Here is a 26,055-nt window from a genome sequence, read left to right as displayed (position 1 = left end):
TCTGACCTAGCGGTCCCTCTGGCATGATTGAAAGCTTAAGCAATGTCTTCAGGTTTGTAACCTCTAGCGACAACGCTAGATATAAGGTCGTCTGACTGACTAAGGAACCTCTCAAGTTTGGAACAATTGTGTTTCAATATAAGGAATTGACCCTTAGGAATCCCCTTAATGAGGAATTTGGGATGGCCGCTGTCAGCCCTGAGAAAGGCATTCCGTTAGTTTATTTTCCGATAAATGTGTGTCTGTACTTTACATGACATATCAATGTATAAGCAGAGAGCCAAGTATTGAATGTGTGAAGAACTACAGTATAAGTACAAGTGAATAGAATATTGTATGTGTTGGTACAGTATTAAGCAAGTTAATAAATAACATAAATGTATTCACATCCCCCTCCCAAATGAATATAAGGTCATCTATATAACGTCTGTAAAATATAATGTGATGATGAAAGATGTCAGAATCACTGAAAAAGTGTTGGGATTCCCAGAACCTCATAAACAGATTAGCATAGGAAGGTGCAAAAGAAGTGCCCATACAGTAGCAGCGCCACGTGTTTGTAAAAAGAATTGTGAATCAAACAAAAACAAAGTGTGTGCCGAGCACGTGCATTTTAAGTGAAACTTCTTTGTCTTTTGTCACTGTTTTGTCACAGAAATTGTATTTGTAATGGTGATGTTTTTAATAAAAAATCAAAACAATTTCGGTGCCAAAACGCAAAGAAGTTTGACTTAGAACGCGTGTTTAAGCTATTTGCACTTCTATATTTATATTAACTGTGAATTCCTTGTGTGTGCATGTGTCAGTCAGTGTGTGCGTATGTCAGTGCGTGTGTGTGTCAGTCAGTGTGTGCGAGTCAGTGTGTGTGTGTCAGTCAGTGTGTGTCTGTGTGTGACTCTCTCTGTGTGCAGCCCTCACTCTTCCCCCCCCCCCGGCAGAGACACCGGAGGTCTAAGTTCCCGGGCACCGAGCAGCCCCCACTCTACTTGCACGCATGATGATTCAGATGCCCACCCCCCCCGGCGGAGGTCCCAGCTGGAGGGGGAGGTGGTGGTCGGCGTATCACTCGGCAGGGGGGGGGGTGCGGGTGGCCCAGGCAGCAGCAGTATGCGGAGTGGGGACAGAGGAGGCCAGAGCACGAGATACCAGGGACATAGAGCAGTGAACATGTGGGAGATACTGGCTGCGCTGCACGCATGATGATTCAGATGGGGCCCCCCCTCTCCCCGGTGGAGGTCCCAGCCGAAGGGGGGGAGGTGGTGGTCTACGCATCACTCGGAAGGGGGGCGAGCAGCAGGAGTGTGCGAAGCGGGGACAGAGGAGGCCAGAGCACAGGACACCGGGGGAGGGGGGATGTGGTGTGTGTGTGTGTGTGTGTGTGTGTGTATGTGTGTGCCGTGTGTGTCCGTGTCCATCCTTCCAGCACTGACTCCTCCTGGTGGAAGCTGGCAACACTGATGGCCTCTTCTGCCAGGAGTGATGTCACTTCCATCACCACTGACTTACGTCTCCAATCAACTGCATTCACGCCACTAAAGAAGTTTCACTTATATTAATTGTGTGTGAGTAGGAAAAGAATGGAATCAAGAATAAAAGTGCACTGTGCAGTGGATATCTAAGAGTGTTTAAGGAAATGTCTGACAACAGCCAACCCCAAATCATGATCATTAATCGTGTATAGTGACGTGACATCCATAGTCACCCAAGAAAATTTTAGAAAGTATTTGACCACTGGATATCTCGTACAGCTGTGAGGAGATCCACGGTGTCACGAAGAAAAGAGGGTAAGCCCTGAACCGAAGGTTGCAAATAGACATCTACATATCTAGATAGACCATTTCCAAAAGATCCAATGCTAGACACGATAGGCCTGCCAGGCGGGCATATCAGTGTCTTGTGGATTTTTGGGTGATGGTGGAATATGGGTAGAACAGAATAGGTCATGTACCAAAAATCCAGTTCCTTATCAATCAAAACATAGAGAGTCCTACCTAAATCCAAGTGTTCCTTCAAATCATAAAGAAATCTCGGGGTCGGGTCTGTCCATAACTTGAAAGAGAAATTAATGTTATATACTGTAGTTGTCAGAGGGCTTCTCCCTTTGTCTGCATTCTTGATTATGATTCCTTTATTTTTGTTACGTGAAGCTAGTGTGAGTTTATCCAATTTAGATAAATTATTAAATTGTGTTTGTGTATTAGGAAAGACTCTAGCCAATAAATATAAAACATGTTCAACTTGTTTTTCAAAAGTAGACAAAAAAGGGTCTTTATATGACTAGGGTAAAATATGGAGTTCTTTCTCAACCCTGAATCTTTGCGACCAAAAAAGGTACTGACTAACTCATTCCGTTCAGTAGATTGCTCTTCCAGGAGGGCGTTCAGATCTTGTACTGTACATTGCTCTTTAAATGTTGAACTCAAAATATCAACAATTATGTGTTCATATTGTGAATTGTGATCTGTACCTTCCGCTTCCTGAGTTGATACTGAATGGAGATCCCCAGTAACATGAGCCATACAGTATCTCTATCCTGTAAAGAATTTATTTTTTTAAAGACATTTGACATACAAATTTCTGTAAATCAATCACTGTGTTAAATAAAGCAAAGTCCTCATACGGAGCATAATTCAGACACTTAGTAAGAAGGGATGTTTCTGTGTGTGTTCATTCCACATCCGAGATATTAATAACATTATCCACACAGTTGAAAAGTTATATTTCCTTTTCCTCCTTGGTTAAGACGGTCCTCCTCTTTTTTAAGTGCACAGCCTGGCTTGTTCATCTGATTGCTGTGCACTGCTTCTACCATTCATTATTCTGATTGTCTACATGCTGGGAGCACGCAAACAGAGTTCCAGGTGGATTTAAATATGTATGAGTCATTTCAAACTTCATTTTTGTTATTTGCTCAAGTGAAGTACTAGTCTCTTTATATGCCCATTATCGGAGGGTGGGTGTTTTCAGACCCTGGAGATGCTGAGCAATTGGTGTCGGTGAGACTCCAATAACCCTCAGTAGGCTTATTTGTGTGGATGTTGTATTTACTCACATAAGTACCTGTGCATTTATGCATTATGTCAACAGTAATACTCACAACAACTTATGATACTGGAATATACTGCACTACATTCTGTACCATATGCGGATTACCTCTTCATTTGAGTTAATTGTATAGCTGATATTATCAGCCTTAATGGCCTTTTACAATTACCTTGGATTTGCACACTTATGAAACCTATAATCAAATTTACCCAAGCACCATATTTACCCAAGCACCAAGCACCATATTGCAGCAGTTCTGCTACTACCTTGTGTCTTGTGGAATAGCACTGCTTAGTGAATATAGCTCAAAGTCCCTTATTCTATAAACCGTGATAGAGTAGATCCGGCGCTATTGTACGAAAAGCCATATTGACTTCAATGAGGCTTTCCGTGCAATAACCCCCGGATTGGCGCGATCACAGTTAATACATAATAAGGGTCATAATGTTCTTCATGTAGAGTATGATATCTGAAGGAGAAACTTGTGGGGCCTTGATAAAAAAAATGCATCACAATCTATAATATACTGTACTGTATGTGCAGTTTTGTACATTACCATGATTGGCTGCTGACTACCCTAGGTAACCACGTTCAATATTTCTTCTAACAAAACTTATTTTGGCCCCCTTTGTAAATAAAAATTTCAAGCATTACCTCTCTGTACATTTCCGTTCCAATGCTCTGCAGTTTGGCAGGTGCGGCTGGTCGCATTGTCTCCATAGCTACCCCCGTCAGCCCTGACTTCTTTTTCTTCTGCAGTGCAATGTACATTTGATACAGAAGTCTTGTTGCGACTCCATGCTGTTCTGACATAATATTCCGAGCCACATTCTGGTCAAAAGGTACACCCAAAAGATGGAAGGTGGGCTCCATCCGAGTAAAGTTATTTAGTTTAGCGTTGACCACTCTATATGAGAAAGAAACAAAAATTTTACTTTAAAAAAAACAACATTCTAGATCACAAATACTTGATAAAAAAAAAATCATCATAGCAAGACTTCTTATGCTTTGTGCAAATCAATCCTCTTGCATTTCAGATACAACCATAATGGTAAACTAAATAAATATACATCATGTCTTACAATTGAAACTTACATTTAAAAAAGCAATAAGCACTGGGGAAGTGAACTGTTTAATACACAAATCAAGAGTGGTCTTTTTATTTATAAACAAGATCAAATGCATGAGGAATCTGTTAGAAGTCTGTAGCCCTCCCTGATCATCTTACATAGTGCTGTATGTAAACGTATAACTCATGCAGGCAACTCTCTTATTTCAAAACCGAGTTGCTCTATAATTTGCAATTCATACTGCAAGATGGTTTATGCCGAGAAAAGATGAACATAGAAATAAAGACCGTTATGAGATCGACTATTTTACTAGAAGCGACTAAATATACCTCCCCAAACACACCTTTAAATAATAAGTGGAGAGATACGTATGCACCCTGACATACAGAATCTAGTAAAATAGACTCTCTCTCTTTCTGTCTCCATATTTCAGGGTCTGGATGGGAGTCACAAATACACAAGTCCTTCGCTCCTCCCTCTATGGAGTATGCAACTAGGGAAATAAATGGCCTCACATTTAAGGAAAACGAATATACAAAATGGGAGTGGATGGAAGCAACGCCATCTGTAGGTATGCCAGGCTTAACGTGAGTCGTGTTATTTGAATCTAACGCAAGCAGCGCTAACTTAACATGATATTAAGAAAATGCCAATGACAATGAAGAGCCATTGTTTTTGCATATAATTAGGTTTGTGGGAAAGGGAAAATAACGTTCATTACTGATTTTGATAACGGAACGTTATCAGCACCAAGCTAACAGATCTTCTGTGAATCTGATTCAACAGATGCAGCGGCCGTTATTCGAACACTTCACGCGTTGTATACCTCGGAATACCCATGTCATGGCACGTGATTTCTTTCAACCGTACCGTCTTTAGACGTGAATGCAGGCGAGTGCAGAAAATTGCATTTTAGTGTTCTGGTTTTTAAACACCTGAAATTGACACAGTAGCATAGTAGCACAGTACTGTACACATTACAATTCATTCATTTCATTGCACACAGAGAAACAGAATCCATGAAATTCAAACAAAGCAACCGCGATAAACACGACACCTGTGCACAGAAAGGAGGGCACTTGAGATATATGCTAATAGGATTCACTGCTCCCATACATCCCTCACTCAACAAATAAGCTATAGAATTTCAACAAACTTGCACACATTTTCAGTACTGACCTGCTTTGGGAGAACTGATCAAAGTCATCTTGCAGTTGATATTTGTATAAAACTTCTCCAATGAGATATCCTGTCGCAAATTCCTTTGCAAAAGACTTTGGTTCTAATGATAGAAAAGTACATTAAATATAATTAGCTATGTTTGAAGAAAAGGGTGTAATTGTTGCCATGAATTATGCAGAAATGTAATTAAAAACTGAAACACAATCCCATTTTTGACATTTACAACTTTCCCATTAGTGACAATCATATGAGAAGTACATAGAAGATGATACAAAAATATTTAAATAAAATATAATAACACAGTACTGTACAATGATGGCATACTAGTCAGCGAATACTTCTCTAGTTACTAAAGCCCATATGCAGAATTCTGTAGCGTCGTTAACACCACATTAGCAAAACATTAAGTTCCAGATACAGCAATTGAAATTAATGTAACACTTTGGAAATTACACTTTAGCTATTTTAGCCCACACTAAATAAACGTTACAGAAACAGAAGGGAGAAAATGAAAAATTAGCCCAATCTAACACCTTAATTGCTCTTCATTTGTATCTATTTCAAGCAGTTTTATCGGTTTATCCCTATCAGGATTTATGGACATGATCAGTGCCTCCTATATTGATATACAGGCAATACATATATGCTGAGAGGAGACCTCTTCAGTCTCTCCTCTACTGTTTGATTACTCTGAGCCCCAGAATTCCTCATTGGACTTTTTACCCAATGGCACATAGACCCCAGTCTTAAAAGATGGGAAAAGTCTGTGCTCCACTTGAGCTGCACAATTTAATTTGGTCCCCTAAACAGATTCTTAAATCTATCAGAGAACCGCTGTCCTCAATGACCAACTCTCTAGCAATCTGGAGGCCTCTAAATGCAGATGTTAATTGACTACCAAACGCTCATTAATGACCTCCATATTTGACAATCCAGAAGCCAGGAAAAATATTAAAACATTTGAACAAATTATGTCAGAAAAAGACATCCCCCATGCAGAATTTTTTAGATACCTCCAGATCCGAGCATTTTATAACAATTCACATCCCGCCCCCCATTAACATATTTTGAAAACCTCTGTATATTATAAACAGACACGAGTGGACTTACATCTCAAATGTACAAAGAGGTAACCTGTTCTGGCCCTGCATACTCTCGAAAACTACATTACAGCCGCGGCCGCTTTTATTTTAACACTTGTCGGTTATTTTCCGGTGACTTTTTCAGAATGCCACGCGCTTGACCGCATTCATGCCACATTCATGCCGTATTCATACCGCCCGTCAACCGCGCTTGATCTGTTTAATGATAATGGTTCGGATTTAATTGGGTGCAATTCTTCACGTATATGCCAGGTGGCAGATATTCATGAATTGTAATGAATTCTAATGTGTACACTACAATACTGTACATGTGCTTCAGTAATGTGTCGACTTGCAGGTGTTTAAAAAATACCACAGTGGTCCATTGTGAATTAACCTTGGTACTGAAGAAGTTACAATACTGTATCAATTTAGGTGTTTCATATTAAAAACTCAATGCACAGTGTGTTCTATTGTCCAGAGAGTTCCGAGATGAGTACACCGCCGCAGTACGCGTGAAAAAAGCCTGACATAACTTACGTTTATTTAATATGAAGGAGAAGAATCAGGGGAGCGTCAGTGCCTAAAGAAAAAACGTGATACTCGCATAGTGCAGTAAATTAACAATACACATACACAGGCAGAACTCTCATAAGAGCACAATAAAGCTAGATACCAATGATCACTGAATACCAGAGACACTAGCTATCTATGGACATCTATAATAGTAAAAAAAATGTCCCTTAGCAAAGGAGCAACAATTAGGAGGTAGAAATCCAAAAGAGAGACACCAATCCAAAACTTAAAAATGTAGACATTTATCCAGCATTGGTAAAAATTGGAGGCTTACAGGATTCCGAATGATAAACAGCAAGTGTGTATACGTGTAGATTCCAGCCGAGTCGCGTTCTCGGGATCTCTGCACGATGCTGCTTCCTCACACGGTCTCCGACCTGCGCTGCTTCAGGGAGCCGATACGTCACTTCCGGTTTCTTCAACGCGTATAGCAGACGCCACCGGAACTCCACAGCAGACACTCTCCCTCTGGATCTCGCAAGAGGGGTTACGCTCTACGCGTTTCGCCTGACATAACTTACGCTTATTTAATATGGACGCAAATTAATGGAGCAGATGATAAGATGGCCACAGTTGGTCAAATTTATCAATATTTTATCGAAAATTATGACTTTTACAAATTTTCACCAGATGCTCGTGTGTGGAAGCGTGCAATAAGGAAAAAGTTATGTATCGATCCGTGTTTTTTTCGTATTGATCCTGCACTCGGAGTTAGAGGAGGGTATTGGTGTGTTGCGCCAGATTTTTCCAGGGTCTTTGATCATGGAGACTTCAAAAGGCGAAAGATCATGTTAAAACCAAATAAGAATCATCAGTCCCAGGCAAGCAATGCGCCAGCGCCGGCGTCCAATAACGGTCCGACCGTCAGTGAAAACCTGCTGACCGGCAACCCTTGCTGTCTGTCCCCGCCTGGATACCTGCAGCCTGAGCAGGATTTCACGTACAGATACAATCAAGCTTGCATGTACCAAACAGATTTCCAGCTTCATCAGCTGTCAACTACAGGTGTAGCAGGCCCGCTGTCACCTGTCAACTGCGTGTATAATCAAGAATACGGGACTGGTGGCAGTGGCTCGGCGCCAACCGTTTGGCAAAGTCTATGGTGAGTATTATATTCTTTTTTTGAAATATCAATTTCAATGCACAGTCAAGCGATTCTCTTGTAATCAATCGCTTTGCTTATGGTTACTGTACAGTATGTAGTTCTATTATTTTAGTCACAATTCGCAAAAATGTAGTCCAGCAATATCATTGGCTGAGCAGCTTCTACGATACTGAACAATTGGTGGACAGCTACTGTAGGCGCATGCGCCTATTGTATGTCTCATTAGGACCTTGTTGAAACGCATATGCGTGTCGTCACATCTAGGAGCATGCGTGTATGTGAACAAGAGACGCCCCCCGAGTTAATTATTGTTGGAAAATTATTGACTGACCGAGGGGACTGTGGGGACTGACCGTGGGAACTTCTTAAGGGGACTGACTAATTTGAACCAACCATTACAGTAATACTTTTATTTTTCCTCAGAAAAGAAACGTTGTCATCAGGGGGAGATCGGCAAAAGGAGGGATTTCGATCAATAATGTCGCTTTTTGTAACGATGCTTGCACATTGCTGAATCTAATTTAAAAATCCACGTACCGGAGGCAACAATCTACCCAAGTAGTGGCAGTGCCATTATTATGGATTAGGATAGAATAACTGTGAGCTTTATAGAAAACCTGAAACAGTTCAGTACGCTATTTTTTTCTAACAGTATACAATACTTTTTTACATACTGTATAATAAACCCCCCCCAAAAAAAGTATGCATTTATTCTACATGTATTACAGTATGTGTATTCTATATCCGTACAGTATCTATTGTTTTAATACTGTTTTGATGTGATGCTCATGCCTACAGTATACAATACGCCTCATGGAACCTTGTTGAAACGCAAAATTCTTGTGTTTACTACTGTACATTAATTAACCAACCATTACTTACTGTACAGAAACACTGTATTTTGTTATAAAAGGAGACACAATGAAACAATTTAAAACAATCCACATTATTTTTATTGAAGTACAGTAAGTCAAAACATTCACAGGTGTATGGTGTACTGTAAGTAAAAACATTTATTTATTAATATAATTTAAAACAATCTACATTATTTGTCAAAACATTCACAGGTGTATGGTGTAAGTAAAAACATTTATTTATTAATACAATTTAAAACAATCTACATTATTTGTCAAAACATTCACATGTGTACAGTGTGAGTAAAAACATTTATTTATTAAAACAATTTAAAACAATTACATTATTTTATTGGAGTACAGTAAGTCAAAAATGATTCAACATTTGAACAGACGATCATCGAATTCGATCCCCACCAGTCTGTCCTTCTAGGGACGATGCCTTGTATGCCGCAAAATGCCATTTATGGAGTCTCTCACAATTTTCATTAAATGATCTGTAATGGAATGATAGCGCCACAATTCCTCCACCATAGTCCATAATACAGAATTGCTATGCAAGCCCATAACCGAAAAAAATACATATTTGTAAAACTTGATTCTCATAATATCCAGAATTGCTATGCAAGCCCATGTCAATAACAAAAAAAAAAATCTATATATTTTTTTAAAACTTGAACTAACTTCTAAATGAATGGGAAGTTATACATGCATGCCACCCACCTCATAAAGAACGTGCATGACTAGTGTAGAATTAAAAAGCAACAGTACTGATTGATTCTCAGAATATCAAGAATTGTTATGCAGGCACATGTCGAGAAACAGAAAATAAAAAGACTTGAACTAAATGAATGAGAAGTCATACACGCATGCGTAGGAATGTAAGGCCACGCTCGGGAAGATTCAAGCCAGAAAGCCATACATTACAAATGAATGGTGTGGAAGAGGTGTAGATAAGAAGTTGAAATCCTTGAGCTTTGTGTGTGCGGGGGAGAGCGCTGTACAGTATGATGAATTATCAGTTCAAATAAATATTTTCAAGATGTCATGATAATGTTTAATGCGCCGAAATGTGATACTGTAACACGCCTATGCGTTTCAACAATGTTCAAATGAGACATACTGTACAGTATACGCATGCGCATAAAATAAATACAGTAGTATGAAAAGAAGTAAAAGTATTGATTACTAAATAATACATATACTGTAGAAATGTGATAATTTTATATTCGAAGAAGACGTGACGTTATATTTTTGTAATACTGTATAAATCTTCAAATTTACCATTACTGCGCACGCACACACAGACTTGCAGAACTGTACAGCTGTACTTTAGGTTGAATTGCTATTAGGCTTTTAAGACAACAGCTCGCGATCGCCCACATGAGTTTTTAGACGGTATTGCAGTATTGCAGTATTGCAGACAGCGCTAAAAATCCGCTCTGGAAAAAAAGAAAACAGACAGCGTCTGGCCGCGGTTATCAGAGCGGCGCGGCTACGGCCGCCTTAGGATAAAGGCGGCCGCAGCTGTATATGTCCCAATGGGAAGAAGATTTGGGCAAAGTGCTAGAGGAGGAGGAGTGGGATGTGATCTTTATTAATGCTGCTAAGAGTTAAATCTGCACAATGTTAAAGGAGAACAAACGCATATGAGGTTATAATGAGATGATATAGAAAAATAGAATAATGTGCTCCCGACTGATAATAAAAATACCAAATGTTCAGAAATACTGACACATATATGGTTAAATGTGAATTAAATGCAGCTAATGGAAGTGATGGCTCGCAGCATCAACAGGGGAAAAGTGTAGAGAAAACCATCAGCGCAAGAAATTCACATAATATAGAATGGTTCAAATTTTTATAAAATATATAAGGTAAAAAAGACACAAACGTGTGTCACACAATACAATGTATCATTGAAAGAGAGACAACGTGAAAAAGATACAAATTATCCACTGGTACTCTCGTCAGTTGAAAATAGAAGCTTTCTGTTACAGTCCACACTTAGAGGAAAACTTGAGGTGAACGCCGATAGGGAAAGCACCCGCTCTCGGCTCCGTAATAGAAAAGACAACTGTTACAGTCCACACTTAGAAGAAAAACTAGAGGTGAACGCAGCGCTCTCGGCTCTGTGGTAGAGAAAGCAGCTCACATCGCAGGCAGTTAATCACCCGCTTTCAGCTTCGTGGAGAAAAGCAGCTGGCGTCACAGGTGGTTCCACAACCCCTCTCTGCCCAGTAGTAGATAGATATAGGGTGAATGAGGTGGAGACCGTCCGTTCCAAACTCTGTCCCTTACACCACCGTTGTTAGGCTACCGGTTAGGGAATGCACCCGCTCTCGGTCAGCAGCTTAGGGTTGTCACATGGTGTTAGCCGGGGATTCCCAGAGAGGGAATGAAGAAGTATCTTATGATACGAAATGCATAGGAAGTGTTAGTGTGTCTTTTTTTATTATTTTACATCCAGTTATCTAGTGCCTTCTAGCACTTAAGTCTGTCTACACTGTGAAAACGAGGTTAAACGGTATTGAGATTTGTTTGCTAGCAGTTAGACCAGGTGTCCTTCTCTCTGGGAATCCCTGGATAACATCACATGACAACCCTAAGCTGCTTACCCAGTTAATGCCCAGGTCACCCAGAACCTGTATAGGGGTTCTGGGGTACTCCAACCATACATAAGGTTGTGAGGGATTTTATAAGTCCAAGTCTATTTTGTAGTGTATGGGGAAAATGGCTAGCAAGAAATAAAGAGTATGGGACAGTGATATAATAGGCACGAACACCTTAATAATAATAAGAAATATATATATATATATATAAATATAACAACAATATGTGAAAATAAGTGAATAAGTGATAAAAAAAATTCTGAAATCCCAGCTCAAACCCTCCGGTGGGACCTGTCTTCACGGGTTCCAAAACACGAGAATGAACTTTATAAAAAATGTATATGAAAAATGCACTCACAATGGTGCCAGTAAAAACTCCTGACGAAGCCGCTGACAGTGTTGACTGGGCGAAACGCGTAGAGTGGAGGAATTTTGGCCACCCAGACGATCCGTATCCAGAGCCGCCTGCAGTGTGACGTCATCAGCATGACCGGGCAGACACGAATGTGCCGAGACGCCAGAGGAGCTGTAATCTGCATAGAGAAGTTCTCTGGCTGATCCCGAGTATGGGCTAAGAAGACAGGGGACATTTCTACTTGGTGTGAGGGTCCCCACACGTTGCGGAAGGCGGTGAGAGACATCGCGATCGTATCTGTGGTTCACTTTTATGTGATACATGCCTTTTTTACTGGCACCATTGTGAGCGCGTTTTTCATTTACATTTTTTATAAAGTTCATTTATTTTATTGATGTGTGCTATGTAGTTCTTATCTCTCTTTATACCGCGGGAGCACTTATCCATATCGGTGACATCGGAGGGAAGGGACTCAATTGCATTCTGTGGGGATTATTCCCTTAAACGCCCATTGAACACCGTTTTCCTGTGAGTAGGCTGGACATAGAGCCAAGATTACCATCTTCAGACTCCCAGTGTTCCTACGTCTACACTTATATTGTGTGTGTCGTTGTTTTCTTCTCTCCCATATGCTTCCCCTGGATTTCCTGAGAATCATTAGTAAAAAATAAAGTGCAGCTTTTTATTTTATTTCCCATATTAGAAGACTTAGGATAGTTTTAACGTGTATTTTTAATTAACAAAAGTGTTTTAAAACATATGTGTATATGCTTTGTGCACAATATTATGAGCTGGGACTTTCAGATCCAATGTTCTGACGGACCACTGAGCTACCAAACTTGGTGCCACTATGTCTACTCCACTTGTTACACCCCTCCCCCTCCACACAATGTTTCCCTCCCCAAGTTTGGGGACACTGACCACGGGGGTCACACATGACTGCAGGGGCTTGGGGTTGCTGACTTCTGCAATGCAGGACTGAAAATTCTGAATTGCTGGTCCATCTTCTGGGGACCAGGCTGCCAGCACCATCTTAGTAAGGGAGTCTGTCAGAACATTGTAACTGTCACCACCTCCCTATAGTACTGCTGAGGGTCCCTGATCTCCCTGTTTAACCTTTCCCTCCCCATCAGAACACTGTAGTCAGTCAGGTGGAGGGGTTGCTGACCATCTAGGTCTACCGGGCGATCAGTCCACTGGGTCCCCTCATTCTTATCCCTGATAGGGACCCTTTGTCTCCTTGACACCTCTCGCTTCCACTCCTAGTGGGGAGCTGCGAGCTAGGGAGCTGCCTCCCCTTGCTCCTCAGAGCCTGCCCTATACCTGCAAGGTACCACTACCTAGTCCCTTGCTGCATCTACCTTATCCGGAGTTCCTGGGGCTGAGACCCAGTCTGAACCCATAACCGGGTACGCAAGCAGATCCGCATCTGTCCGCACCACCTCCCGGTACACCTCACTGCACTCGATAGTTCCCTATGGGTCACTCCGTCTGAACACAAGTGTCACAGGTGACCAGCACTTTTAACACCTTTATACCCGGGGATCATATGATTGAGCAAAGTGAAGAGATAAAATAAATTGTAATTTATTTCCACAAATGACATACACACTATGTTACACATTTACAATGAAAATACACTTACTGGGACGGGGGCAAACAAAATATCTTGTTTCCAAAATGAAATCTTGCCCTCATTGTGGGTGGCTGATAGTGGGCACATTTACTATTGTGCAGATGTCATTCCACTGCAACACTCACTAACTCATTTACCCACTGAGTAGTTTTTATTGACAATTTGCTAATAGGAAATATTTTATTTTTTAATAGAAGTTGTAGTGCGCTCACCTTGTATTCTTTCTGTTATCTTTTGTATTTGGGGATCCTGGAAAGATTCCCGGTGGTTGGAGCAGCCATCAATTGACACCGCAGTAGTATACTGCTTATTGCTGTATACGGAGGAGTCAGTTGGATTTGCGGTAGTATTGTCACCGCGGTATAGTGCATCATTGATTTATTAGAGAAAACGCCTTAGTTGTTTCTTGATCAGTTAATACTGCTTACAATAATAGTATTCGTGTTATCAACAGGCTAAAGCATGGGGAAAATATCCATCCATATAGGATATGCAGTACAAATTAATCAATTTATGTTCAGAGGGAATATACTTAATAAATTCAATAAATTCATTTATTCATTAAATCCATTTCAATATGTAAATATGCAAAGTATAAATCTCACATATGACAAGAGTCATGGAAGTGGTTGAGTAATTAAAATGATTCGTCCTATGTTACATCCAATACAGACAGTATATTAAGCATATGACAAAATACACATATGCAGTGTTAATGACAATGGAAGTGCAGCTACCTCAACTAGAGCTACAGTGACAGTAAATATTATACAAGGTGGCTCAAAAAAGTGATTACAAGACACAAACTAACAGGCACAATGGAGGGAGGGAGAAAAAGGGAGAAAAAGGAGGAGAGGATGGTTAAAGAAATCATATATTAGATAGGATATTTATGTCAAAAAAGGAACAATATCTATATCCATGTTGAGTCCCCTGGGACTCAGGGTCCTCAACTTGTGGATCCAGAATGTTTCCCTCCATAGCAATTCCAAATTCCTGTCCCCACCTCTCCAGTGTTGCAAAACGTGCTCAATGTCCAAATACGTAAGACCTGTTGAGTCACCCTGATGAAATTCCCCAAAATGGTTTGATAAGCTGTGGCTGACAAGTTTGCGTTTAATGCTACTCAGGTGTTCATTAATCATTATTTTTATGGGTCTTATTGTTTTGCCCACATATTGCAATTTACAGGGACATTCAAGTAAGTATATCACATGGTCCGTTCTACATGTCATACAGGTGTTCACCTTGAATGTCTCTCCTGTAGCATTTGAGCAAAAATTAGTATTATTAGGTGACCTGAACTGGCCTGAGCGACACGTCTTGCAACCAAAAAAGCCGGGACTGTGATGTAACCAATTTGTCTTTAAAGACCGTGTTTGTCTGAGTGCACTGGGGGCTAATTTGTTTTTAAGATTGCTAGCCTATTTAAATGACATTACATCTATCTGTAATTTCTGCTCCAAGGATGGGGTCATTTTTCAATATACCCCAATGTTTGTTCAAGATGTTTTTAATCTTACCTGCCTCTCTGTTATACCCCGTTAGGAAGGCAAAATCAAATCTCTCATTACTATTTATATTCTTTTCCTTGGGTTTCAGTACAGTAGATCTTTCCTCTCTAACCTGTCAGCTTTCTTAAGGGCATCCTTCACAGTCTCCCTATTGTACTCTCTCTCTCTCTCCAAAAATCTCCCCTCAAATCAAATTGGCCTGTGACAAAAAAGATTCTCTGTCAGAGCAATTTCTTTTTAATCTGGTGAACTGCCCAAGTGGAACATTATCCATCCACCTGGGCAAATGACAACTAGATCGTAAGATGTAGTTATTTTTGTCAGTGTCTTTAAAAAAGGTTTTGGTCTTCACTTGGTTACTTTCTATATATACCGTAAGATCTAAAAAAAAAATTTTGATATTAGGTTTACTAAATTGGCTGGTGAATATGAGATCACTTGTGTTTTCATTCATTTTGGACAGAAATGCCTCAAGATCACTTTCCTCTCCTCTCCATACCAAAAACACATCATCGATGAAACGACGATAGAGGACAAGGTTCGCGCCCAGCTCACCACCAGGCCAGATGTTAGCATCCTCCCAAACTGCCATGAATAAATTGACGTAGCTGGCTGGGTGCGAACCTCGACCCCATCGCCGTTCAACATCTCTATAAATAAAAGTCTCCACCATACCAAAAGAAATTATGAACCAGAATAAATTGAATACTGTCAATGATGAAATCTATTTGTATATCGGGGAGCTCTCCCTCTCTCTGTAATATCTGTCTGATAGCTGCACATCCTTTTTCATGCTTAATTGATGTATACAATGACGTAACGACACACGTTGCCATTATATAGTTGTCATTCCACTTGATGTTATTTAGAGTATTTAACATGTCAGTAGTGTCTTTTAAATATGCTGTCTGTTGTACTACATAATTCTGAAGAAATGTATCAATGTATGAGGACAGATTAGCTGTTAGCGAGTCAATCCCAGAGACTATGGGTCTGCCTGGGGGATTGACTACGCTTTTGTGCACCGTGGGAAGGAAGTAAAACACCGGAATTTTAGACTTTTCTTTATATAGAAAATCATATTCTTTTTCGTTCAGTATACCTACTTCCGTCCCTCTGTCCAAGAGGCCTTTCAATTCATTTGCATATTCTATGACAGATTAGATGAGTCACATAGGTATTTTGATCTCCTCGTAGCTTCATAGCTTCTGTTTTATAATTAACCTCTGAATCCCATTACGTAAATTGAATAGATGTGTTCCCCAGTAATACAGCACAATCAGTCAGCATGTTTTTAATTAGCTATTAGCAAGAGAGTATATAAACCAATGGGATAGAAGTGGGCGTCACCCTCCTGATGAAGCCGTGATTGGGTGAAACGCATAGAGTGGGCGGTCCTATCTTTGAGCACGGAAGCGAGTCGAGGAAGTAGGAGAAAGGCTACAGACCACCAGCTCATCCACAGAAGCAGAGTGAGTGACGTCATTTTCGGGGGACAGAACGTAAGGCAGCAAGCAGTTACCATCGGCTTGCTGAACTGTTCCAGGATTTGCATCCGAGACCGGATGAACATCCAGAGAAGGCGGGGTGGTGAGCAGTGTGATGCGCAGTCTCCTCTTAACACTTGCAACTGTGATGTGCCTTTTTAATATTGTTTCTTTGTAAGTGCGTTTTTTATACCATTTAATATAAGCTTTTAATATCATACTGATCTGTGCTATGGAGTTATCCCTTCTTTAATGAGGTACACCCATTTGTCAACACTGGGACTCACAGTCTGTCCTGAGTTCCTGATTCCAGAGTATCACAGCATATGTGCCTGATTTTCACTTGTATCCTGTGAGTAGGCAAAACTTAGAGCCAAGATACTCGCCTGATTATTACCCACCATTGCCATTCATCTGCACTTAGAGTTGGTTGTTGTCGTTTCTCCTTTTTCATGCTCCCCCTGGGACTGTGAGAACATACTGTATTAGGGTTTAGCGTGTCAGCTCTGGGACCCAGATTTCGAAAATGTATTACTGCAACTGTATACTGAGTTTGCAACATTAAAGAATTATGCGATTGTTGCCTTTACTGGGATGCTGGGATCGGGAGATTTCTAGGCTGTAAGTTTCAGGGTGGCTTTGTCGGAGAAAGTCTTTACAGAATGTGTCTATGTAGCGGGGTTCAGGAGTTATGGGATACCCCAAAAGTTGTATCCGGGGATTGAGTGATATCCTCGGATACAACTAAGCACATTACTCCGCCACACTCGGACCCTGGCAACGTTCTTACGACTCACCGCCAGGATCCCTACTGCAGCATCTTCCAGACAAGATAAATAGGTATGAAGGGGTTAAAAGATATCTGCAGGTATACATGGAGTCCTTAGTATATCAGGGGCTCCCCAGTATAGCAGAGGTACCCACATACCTGCCCAGGTATCCTGAACCTAGTTTAGGGGCTCAGGCGCTGCTCCAGCAAGATTATAAAGCTCAGCAGGTTTTAAAGTGTCTAAAAGTTTTAAAGTAATTTTCTCAAGTGTGCCAGGAATGAGGCTAGTGATTGTAGGGAATATATACACTCACTCCACCCCTGACAAAAGAATAGGGACTCATAACTTTTAGCACACAGAAAACAGAACACAATATATTTTATTAAATGGGTATAGTTTAATGTGTATATATTGATAACCTGTATATGAACTGAGGGCTTTCTAAGTCATGGATTCCGGAAAACCCATCTGGTAACCAAGCTTGGTGCCTCTGTTTCTGTCCAGAGTCTGTACTTGAAAGGCTCAGGGATGCCAAGGTGTTAGAACAGGAGGGGCACTGCAGTTATCTTTGAGTACCCGCATCCTGGCTAACACAAGACGGTCCGATGGCCATTTGCCAAAAATCCAGACTCTGTGGAGCCTGAGCAGCGGGTGGGCTCAGTATGCAAAGAGGCAGAGCGGCTAGAATAGCCCATGCCCCCTCGCTACCTGAGAAAAGGTACCCGCCCTGCTTTACAATACTGGCAAATCGGTGATTGGCTGGCAGAATTCCCACGTTCTGATAAGTTGTCCAGGTTAGTGTTTGAGAGCCTGAACGCTTAAGAGGGCCTGCAGCCTATGGGGAGCAAAGATTCCAAGCGCAGACCAACAGCGGCAAATTCAAAGATGCTCAGAACTGAATAGACACGAGCCAGCTTCAAGGATTTTAAAAGCAGAAAAGTTTCTAAGTCCTGCTTTTTACAACAGAGTGGTGGCAGCAGGCATTGCATGCAGAAATCAGTTCCAGGACTTTTGTGAGTAACTAAAGGTCATTGGAAAGTGCTCTAAAAAGGCGATCTTAAGGAATTTCGTTCCGGAAACGGATTTATTCGTTAGCCCCATTCCCAGCTATTGTGTTAATCTTGAATTGTGTCACTTTGTGTATCTGTCTTTTATAAGAAATAAATTACCATTTATTTTACCATCTTGTTTTGCTCAATGAAATGATCCCAGTTATAAATAGGTGTTGTAGAACCTGGTCTCCCGTGACACACAGTCACAAGATTTAAGTTTAAACCCCGATACTGGAAACAGGGGAGCAGCGATACCCCCAGCCTCCAGGCTCTAAGGAGAGAGAGTGAAATGCAAAACCTCTCTGCTCTAAGTACCTGTGCATGTGATTAGAAGAGCAGGTGAGGGAGAACTAGAGCCATTGTAATCTGTGGTCTGGATTTTCCATCCAGCTGCCTGAGTTAATGGGAAGCTGTGGAACGGATCATTAACTATTCCTGCACTTTCTGCTCTAAAATGGGGCAGAAAGCTGCCTAACATCTTTGGACTATGTCACATATCCCCCTCCCCAGCTCACACCTACTGGGGTGAGCGGCCATGGACCTCACTGGGGTGAGCGTCCTACCTGAAATACTTGAGCTAACTCCTCAGTACAACATTAAGTATTCACATGACATGAATATGAACTTTTCCCATGTCCCAATTATGGACAATAGGTTTCGTCATAAGAGACTATATTTGGCAAACATATTTTGTTGCTCTCTATTAGGGAACTATTTTGAAAAATAAGTGTCTAGCACACATTCTTACAACCCAGGATATGCTAAATATATTCAGAAAACCAGACAATTTCTATTACCTCCCTGGGTTGTTCTACTCTAGAATATGAACCTCATTATATAATTTACCAACTGAAAGGGCCATCAACCCTGTATATTAATTTGTAGTTTAGCTACATTTTCAACACAGAGAACCAATATAACATTGTAATATTGACAAAATGCTTATTCTAGCTAGAGGCCTAATATACCTTAACTACAATAGCTTATTTGCATAGTTAAGTGTCCGTGACATAGTCCACACATGTAATAACAAAAAGAAATATCGGTCAATTCCCCAAACATTTTTTTTTTTTTTTTTTTTCTTTGACTTCCAGTCCATTACATTTCCTGACTTTATTTCATAGGCTGCTGCAACCTGCAAATGACTGGACTGTTTCTTTAGCCTCTGACAGAACTCTGGGGCCGGATAGTCTTTGTCTTTATATTGTGGCCCAGAGTGGCGAGATCCGGAAAAATTCAAGGCCAGTGTTGACCTTCGTCGCTTTTGCTTTGCAACCTTTGAACCTTTATGGTACTTCTTACTGCCATGTATTTTCTCAAGACCATCACTCTCAGAGATTTGGGATTTCCCCTCTGGGGCAATTATATGGTATTTAGAAGATGAAGCACTGATTACCTTGATGGGGTTCTCACTAACTCCGGCTGTACCCTGTGGCATTTTACCTTTGCAGCCGGCAGGCATGTAGTGTTGGGCCTCTCTTTCCTGAGGCCTACATTTATAAAGGCGGAAATACCGCTGTATAACCAGTGACGCATTTCTCAGGGTTTGATAGTGAATCCTGTTCTGTGTCATCCTAGTCAGAGACTGGATCTTTATAGTTGCTCCTTTCATAATGAGGAACCTGTTTCGTACCATGCGGGCACGGTAGAATGATTGAAGTACACAGGCTGCTTTATTCCGGCGATTAAACTGACGAATTTTCATCCCTCTGTAGGCAGCCTGTAGGATGATAGTTGCGGCGCGTTTACGCCGATAATTTTCTCTTTCCCTTCTTCCTTGGATAAGAGCTGTGCAGTGCTTCTGAATTATTCTAACGCTTTTCTCCTTTTTCAAAACGTTAAGTTCCTCCACGAGAGAATTCTGTTTTGTGCATATATGTCGCAATTCTGTTCTCAGAGCGTCCATTTCTTCCTGGTGCTGGCTCTGAGTGTGCATCAATGCATTCTGTAGTGCTTCCTGCACTTCTAATTTTTCCTGAGTCAACTGTTTCTTTACTTTTTCTGCTTGGTCAGTCAAATCTGAATTTTTCAATTTCAGAGTCTCATTTTCTTGCTTTACAGTCTCTAACTCACTTAGGGCAATCTCATGGGTTTGCTTCAACATTCCCAGCTCTGTGTTCAGACCGTGGCCCTCCAGGCGTGAGTTTTGCACCTCTGTGCTGAGCGCGTGAACCTCTTGTAGAGCCTTCCCGTATTTCTGTTTTAGGATAGCCATTACGGTGTTTGCCTTTTCCAGCCTAGTCGTCACCTCTTCCAGCTCACTCCGTAAGAGAGACTCTGTTTTCTTCAAAGCCTCGTACTCCTGTAAAGCTGGAAGTATACACCTCTGTAATTCGGCGTTCGATTCTCGCTCTTCCATCCAACATTCTCGCTCCTTCTTGCTCCATTCTCGCTCCTTCACCAAATCCTGCCACAGGACTTCATAATTATGGCGGGCAGCTTGGAGTGCAGAAACCAAAGCCTCTTTATCCTGGTTCAAGGATTCAGCTTCCCTTTGCTCCTCCTTTTCCTTTGCCACTGTTCCCGTGACAATTCTGCCGGTCACTCCGGTCTGCAGCACATCTCGGCGCCTTTCTGACGCATGTCCTGACAGCGCAGGTTCAAGTGGCTCGGTCACTTCCCCTGTGACTTGAGGAACAGTTTTCTTTTTCTTCTTCTTTCTTTTTGCTTTATTAGCTCCAGAGATATCAGTGGTACTGGGCACACGCTCACTGGTATCAGCTTCCACATCTTGCTTGCACTCATAGGGCGTTGCTGGCTTTTGCAGCTGTTTGTCTTTGAAAATTTTGGGGCACACATCTTCCATGTGACCTACTTTATGACAGGCCCAGCATACTAAATTCATCTGTGGGTACGACTCTCCTCCAGGGGCCACATACGAGTCGTCATCATCATCATCGTATGGCCTGAAGGGACACTGTTTTTCATGATTATGTACATTACAAAACAAACATTTCACGTCGGCCATTTTAGAAACCCGGCAGGGACAATTTGCTAGCTGCAATTTCACTCACTTCAGCAACTTGCATACAGCACTTGCTAGCTGCAAATTCACTCACTTCAGCAAAAGGCATTAGCTTTACAAACAGCACTAGCTAGATGCAATTTTTTTTTTTCTTCTTTTTCAGCAAAACATTTTGGTTTTCTGTTTGGGTTCAGGGTGCTATTGCATCCACACTTCGCACATTCTCTGTGTATGCTAGAAGCACAACTGATATACACAGTGGGACAGACTTCACTCATAGCATCTGTACTTTAGTTCAGCTCGGCGGCCATTTTAAACCCCCGCATTTATTTGCAAACCCACAGACTTTTTTAGTGTCTGCCCGCATTCTCCACCATATGTGACAAACGCCCCTCTTTTGTAGCGCTGACGTCTGTCTGGGTTCTTCCCGACACAGTCTTCTAGGGTTAATTATACAACAAACAGGATCATGCAAAGTATTATGCTGCTTAACTCTGCCTGCTTTATTTTCATCCAAGTAAGGTACTGCAGCTTTAACATGTGAAGGTTAGAGGTACTCAGATACTTTCATTCAGCAGTTCACATATTTCAGTGTTACAATATTTCCCACTCTGTTATTTCAAGAAATAAAACCAAAATCATATAAGCAAAATCCTATGCCTTTCAGGGATCTAACTACACATCAGAATTAGTCTCTCTAACAGCTGCTGGCCAACTAAACTGGTTCCCCAGCTTAAAACAATGCTCTCTCATTTAGGGTCACAAGATACAGCACAGTCTTTTAGCAACAGCAATAACCATTTGTTTTGTCTTATCTGTTCGTGGGGTCCAGACAAATCCTCTGGTACTGTGATACGTGGAGGGGCCGTCAACCCCGATACTGGAAACAGGGGAGCAGCGATACCCCCAGCCTCCAGGCTCTAAGGAGAGAGAGTGAAATGCAAAACCTCTCTGCTCTAAGTACCTGTGCATGTGATTAGAAGAGCAGGTGAGGGAGAACTAGAGCCATTGTAATCTGTGGTCTGGATTTTCCATCCAGCTGCCTGAGTTAATGGGAAGCTGTGGAACGGATCATTAACTATTCCTGCACTTTCTGCTCTAAAATGGGGCAGAAAGCTGCCTAACATCTTTGGACTATGTCACTATATATATATATATATATATATATATATATATATATATATATATATATATATATATATATATATATATATATATGTATATATATATATATATATATATATATATATGTGTGTGTGTGTATATTGTTGATATAACATGTTATTATTATATGTATGAAGAATTTATGTATGCTTTTATGATTATTAGACTATTTTCAGTCATGTATATTGATCAGGTCTGGATTTGCTTTATGCGTGTGTATTTCTATAATAATGGAGATTATATCTTTATCCAAAAGTATTCCATATTTAATTATTTGTCTAAAAAACATCTAAATTGGCTAGCCCCTACCTTTTGGAGTTAATAATTGATTGATAGATGGACTGAAAGTGGCCTAATATCAATGGGCATCCTGCATAGGGATATACCAATTATGTAAATTAATTAGCCAATTAATGAAGGTATATCAGAAGTTGAGAGGAATAGGGCCACCAACCCTTGATGAAGTCCAGTGTGCGAAACACGTAGGGTTGCGGAGAGGCCATTGTGGGTAGTGAAGTGGAGCTAAACCAAGCGTGTCATTTGCCTTGAGCGGCACCCATCAGAGCCGAGGAAGAAGTAAACAGCAGGACCACTTTTTCAAAATCTGGCGCCAACATCATAGTGGAGACAGAGCCTGGTGAGACGGTATTCTCCTGCTTACGGGACTAAGTGCAGGACGCCAGGACTGAAGAAACTTCCGTGCAGAGACCCGTGTTGGATTACCAGCTTGCATCGTGGTGACCGGCTGGATTTCGTGCCCGTGCTACCCCTCACCCATTGGTGTTAACTCACATGTGAGTGAGCTATGTTATTTTATTTGTGTTCTAATACGATTTTTACATAAGCTGTGCTTGTCTGTTTTTTCTCCCTTTCGTATCTAAGGTTTTCCCCTCCCCTAGGGAAACGCTGGACTTAAGATCATTTTCACCTGGATCCATACAGACTGAGCACGCTTGGTAAAACATTTTACTATCCCTAAGATCAAACTAGTTGAGCACAATTATATAAATTTTTTGTATAAACAAAGATATACATACATCTACCGAGGTAGCAGTTTGGCAAAACCGCTGCTTTGATAGATATAGAATAAGGCCTTAAATTTGAAGGAAGAAGACCATTATTTTGTTTGTCAATTTAGGGTGTGGATACATCAAACTAGCTGAACAAATAAGACTATATATATATATATATATATATATATATATATATATATATAGCAACTGTAAATATTACTGTATGCTCATTTGCATGTCTTAGACAGGTCTGCAACCCTGTCTTTCCCCATTATCGCCCAGCATACAGCGCTTCCACTGCAGCAAGGGATTCTGGGAAATGACATGCAAATGAGCACTCAGTGCCACCTTTTGTCTCAAGCTCGTATTACACAAGCAACTCCTCAAGCCAATGCATGCTGTTTTAAACACAGCTATTAGACAGAGGCTGGGATGAGATGCAAAGCCATTGAACATATATATATATATATATATATAATATAATATACAGTGTTCGACAATGCTATACATTTACACGCCCGGGGCGAGTGGATTTAACCTCTGGGCGAGCAACTATTGGCCCAAGCAGCACACGTGTTTGTTTTTTACAATTATCCCTGCTCGCGCTGCTGTTTTTCCCCCGCTCGCGCTGGACGGGTTCATGTGGGTTGGTAACTGCAGCGTTACATCAGCGCAGCCCCCCCATCAGCGCAACCCCCAAGCGAGGCCTCCCAACCCCCGGCTCTCTGAGTAGTGCCTTTGCTCCTCCCCCGCCTCTCAGCAATACTTTCCCTCTTCATCAGCGCTTTCAAAAGTTTAAACCCCTTCATAAGATGCTTTTTTCAAAAGCTTGTTTGTCAAAAAAAACAACAACTTTGTAAAGCTTTACTTACAAATCATGCAGTTTATTGATGAAACATCAGAGTATACATGGTTTCAGGTCTATCCTTGTACCTTTCTTCAGGTCAGGTTTCAACACCTGGTCAAAGGTTCAAGGATGGACCAGAAAAGTTATCATTTATTAAAATCTGATGTATCTTCATGATATTATGTTTTTACAGTTTCCAAAATCCAGTGAAGAGATTTAGGGGTAAATTCGATATACATCATAGCAGCCGTTTGGGACATTTTGGGCTGAAAATCCCTTTGGACATCTTTCAGGATTTTCAGCTGAAAATAACCCGAACCACCTCTCCGGACTATATCTAATGTATCCCTTAATATAGTTAACAATGTATAATCTGAATCAAGAGTACAATCAGTGTTTAGTTACAATGTTCTGTATAAGCCTTTGTTATTTACATTTATGTGGGACATGGGGAATTTCAGGGAGCCAAATGCTACAGTATTATCTTCATATTGGAACAGGAGAATTGCTACTAAGTTCTAGATAGTCTTCATTATTAATAGGTCTAACATTAAGAAATAAAAAACTTGCATATACAAGTCATTTAAAAGAATCATTATATGAAAAGGACAGGCATGGTCATGTATAAAATGGCCTCAGCATGCACAATTTAAATGAGGTCCTGTGCCACACTAGTACATCTGAAGTGTAATCTTATGAATACACAAGGGAGAGAGGGTTGTTTGTTTTCTTAGCAACTCCTATTAGTTGTACAGTAGATTTTTGTTTTGTTTATAAACCTCATAGAGATGCAACGTACAATAAATTGAATCTGTTCCAAAATACTCATTTACAGCACAAGTTTGTCTGAAATTCTGTTTTTCTTATTAAATAAATTCAGTTCCTTTTCAAACACAAGGATTTCTATAAGCAGCATTGCAACGTATTTAGATGGATGCACTTATAATGCCAGTAAAAAGTCGATCTGTAGAAAAACAAGAATGTGTATTGCCTCTGAATTCCCCCTTGTTTGTTTTGGTTTGTGGAGATAGTGAGCTCACACATGTTCGCTCTGTATGTAGCAGACTGTCAAAATGGGTCCTACACAGTTTCCTCAGCATTAGCTTTCAAAGATAGAGCATCCCATAGAAAAGCACATGCAAGTTTGTTTTGGATTGCTAATTCCCATTCACCCCTGAAACACACTTTTGTACAAAAGGTCAAAATGACCAAGACCAAAGCCTAAACTGTCTGGCTAGCAGTTAGATCACATTAGCTGGCATGGCTGACAGGAGGAGTTCCCAAGGGTTCCTCCTCTTCACATAAAGTGAGTTATTCGGTTGCCATATACTGTATAAAAGCTTGTTATATACTACATTGCAAATAAAAATGCCACTTGTGAGCACATTCACATCTCAGACAGGTCTGCAACCCTGCTTTTACCCATTATCTCCTACAATACAATTCTTCCACTGAAGCAAGGGATTCTGGGTAATGACATGCAAATGAGCACATAATGTCACCTTTTACTTCATGTCCATTTTAACATGGACCCCTATAAGCGTATGCATGTCGTATTACACAGTTTTTCAGCACTGCCAGGGTCATAAGAAGTACAGACAGCTCTTTCGATATACTACACACATATATAAGATAATCATAGATGTAGCCTGGTCCATCCGTCCACCCACCCCTCTGGCCCCTTACCTTCAGGTGCAGCTGCGGCTGGCAGTGGAGGCTGGGGCGA

General features: G+C 40.9%; 1 protein-coding gene across 3 annotated transcripts in view; it reads right to left on the bottom strand.

The window, feature by feature from the left end:
- SPEF2 (sperm flagellar 2) overlaps positions 1 to 26,055 on the bottom strand; it is a 245,736-nt gene that overhangs the window by 211,206 nt on the left and 8,475 nt on the right. For all 3 annotated transcript variants that reach the window (XM_075588085.1, XM_075588094.1, XM_075588104.1), the window contains exons 2-3: positions 5,295 to 5,397; positions 3,700 to 3,952 (exon numbers count right to left, since the gene is read on the bottom strand). In XM_075588085.1, coding sequence (XP_075444200.1) covers positions 3,700 to 3,952; positions 5,295 to 5,397 — 356 coding nt within the window. The remainder of the gene's footprint in view (positions 1 to 3,699; positions 3,953 to 5,294; positions 5,398 to 26,055) is intronic.

The sequence above is a fragment of the Ascaphus truei genome, chromosome 1, assembly GCF_040206685.1.
Source record: "Ascaphus truei isolate aAscTru1 chromosome 1, aAscTru1.hap1, whole genome shotgun sequence".
NCBI classification, from domain to species: Eukaryota; Metazoa; Chordata; class Amphibia; order Anura; family Ascaphidae; genus Ascaphus; species Ascaphus truei.
The sequence above is the reverse complement of the archived record's forward strand: the minus strand, read 5'-3'. Positions and strand labels throughout refer to the sequence as shown.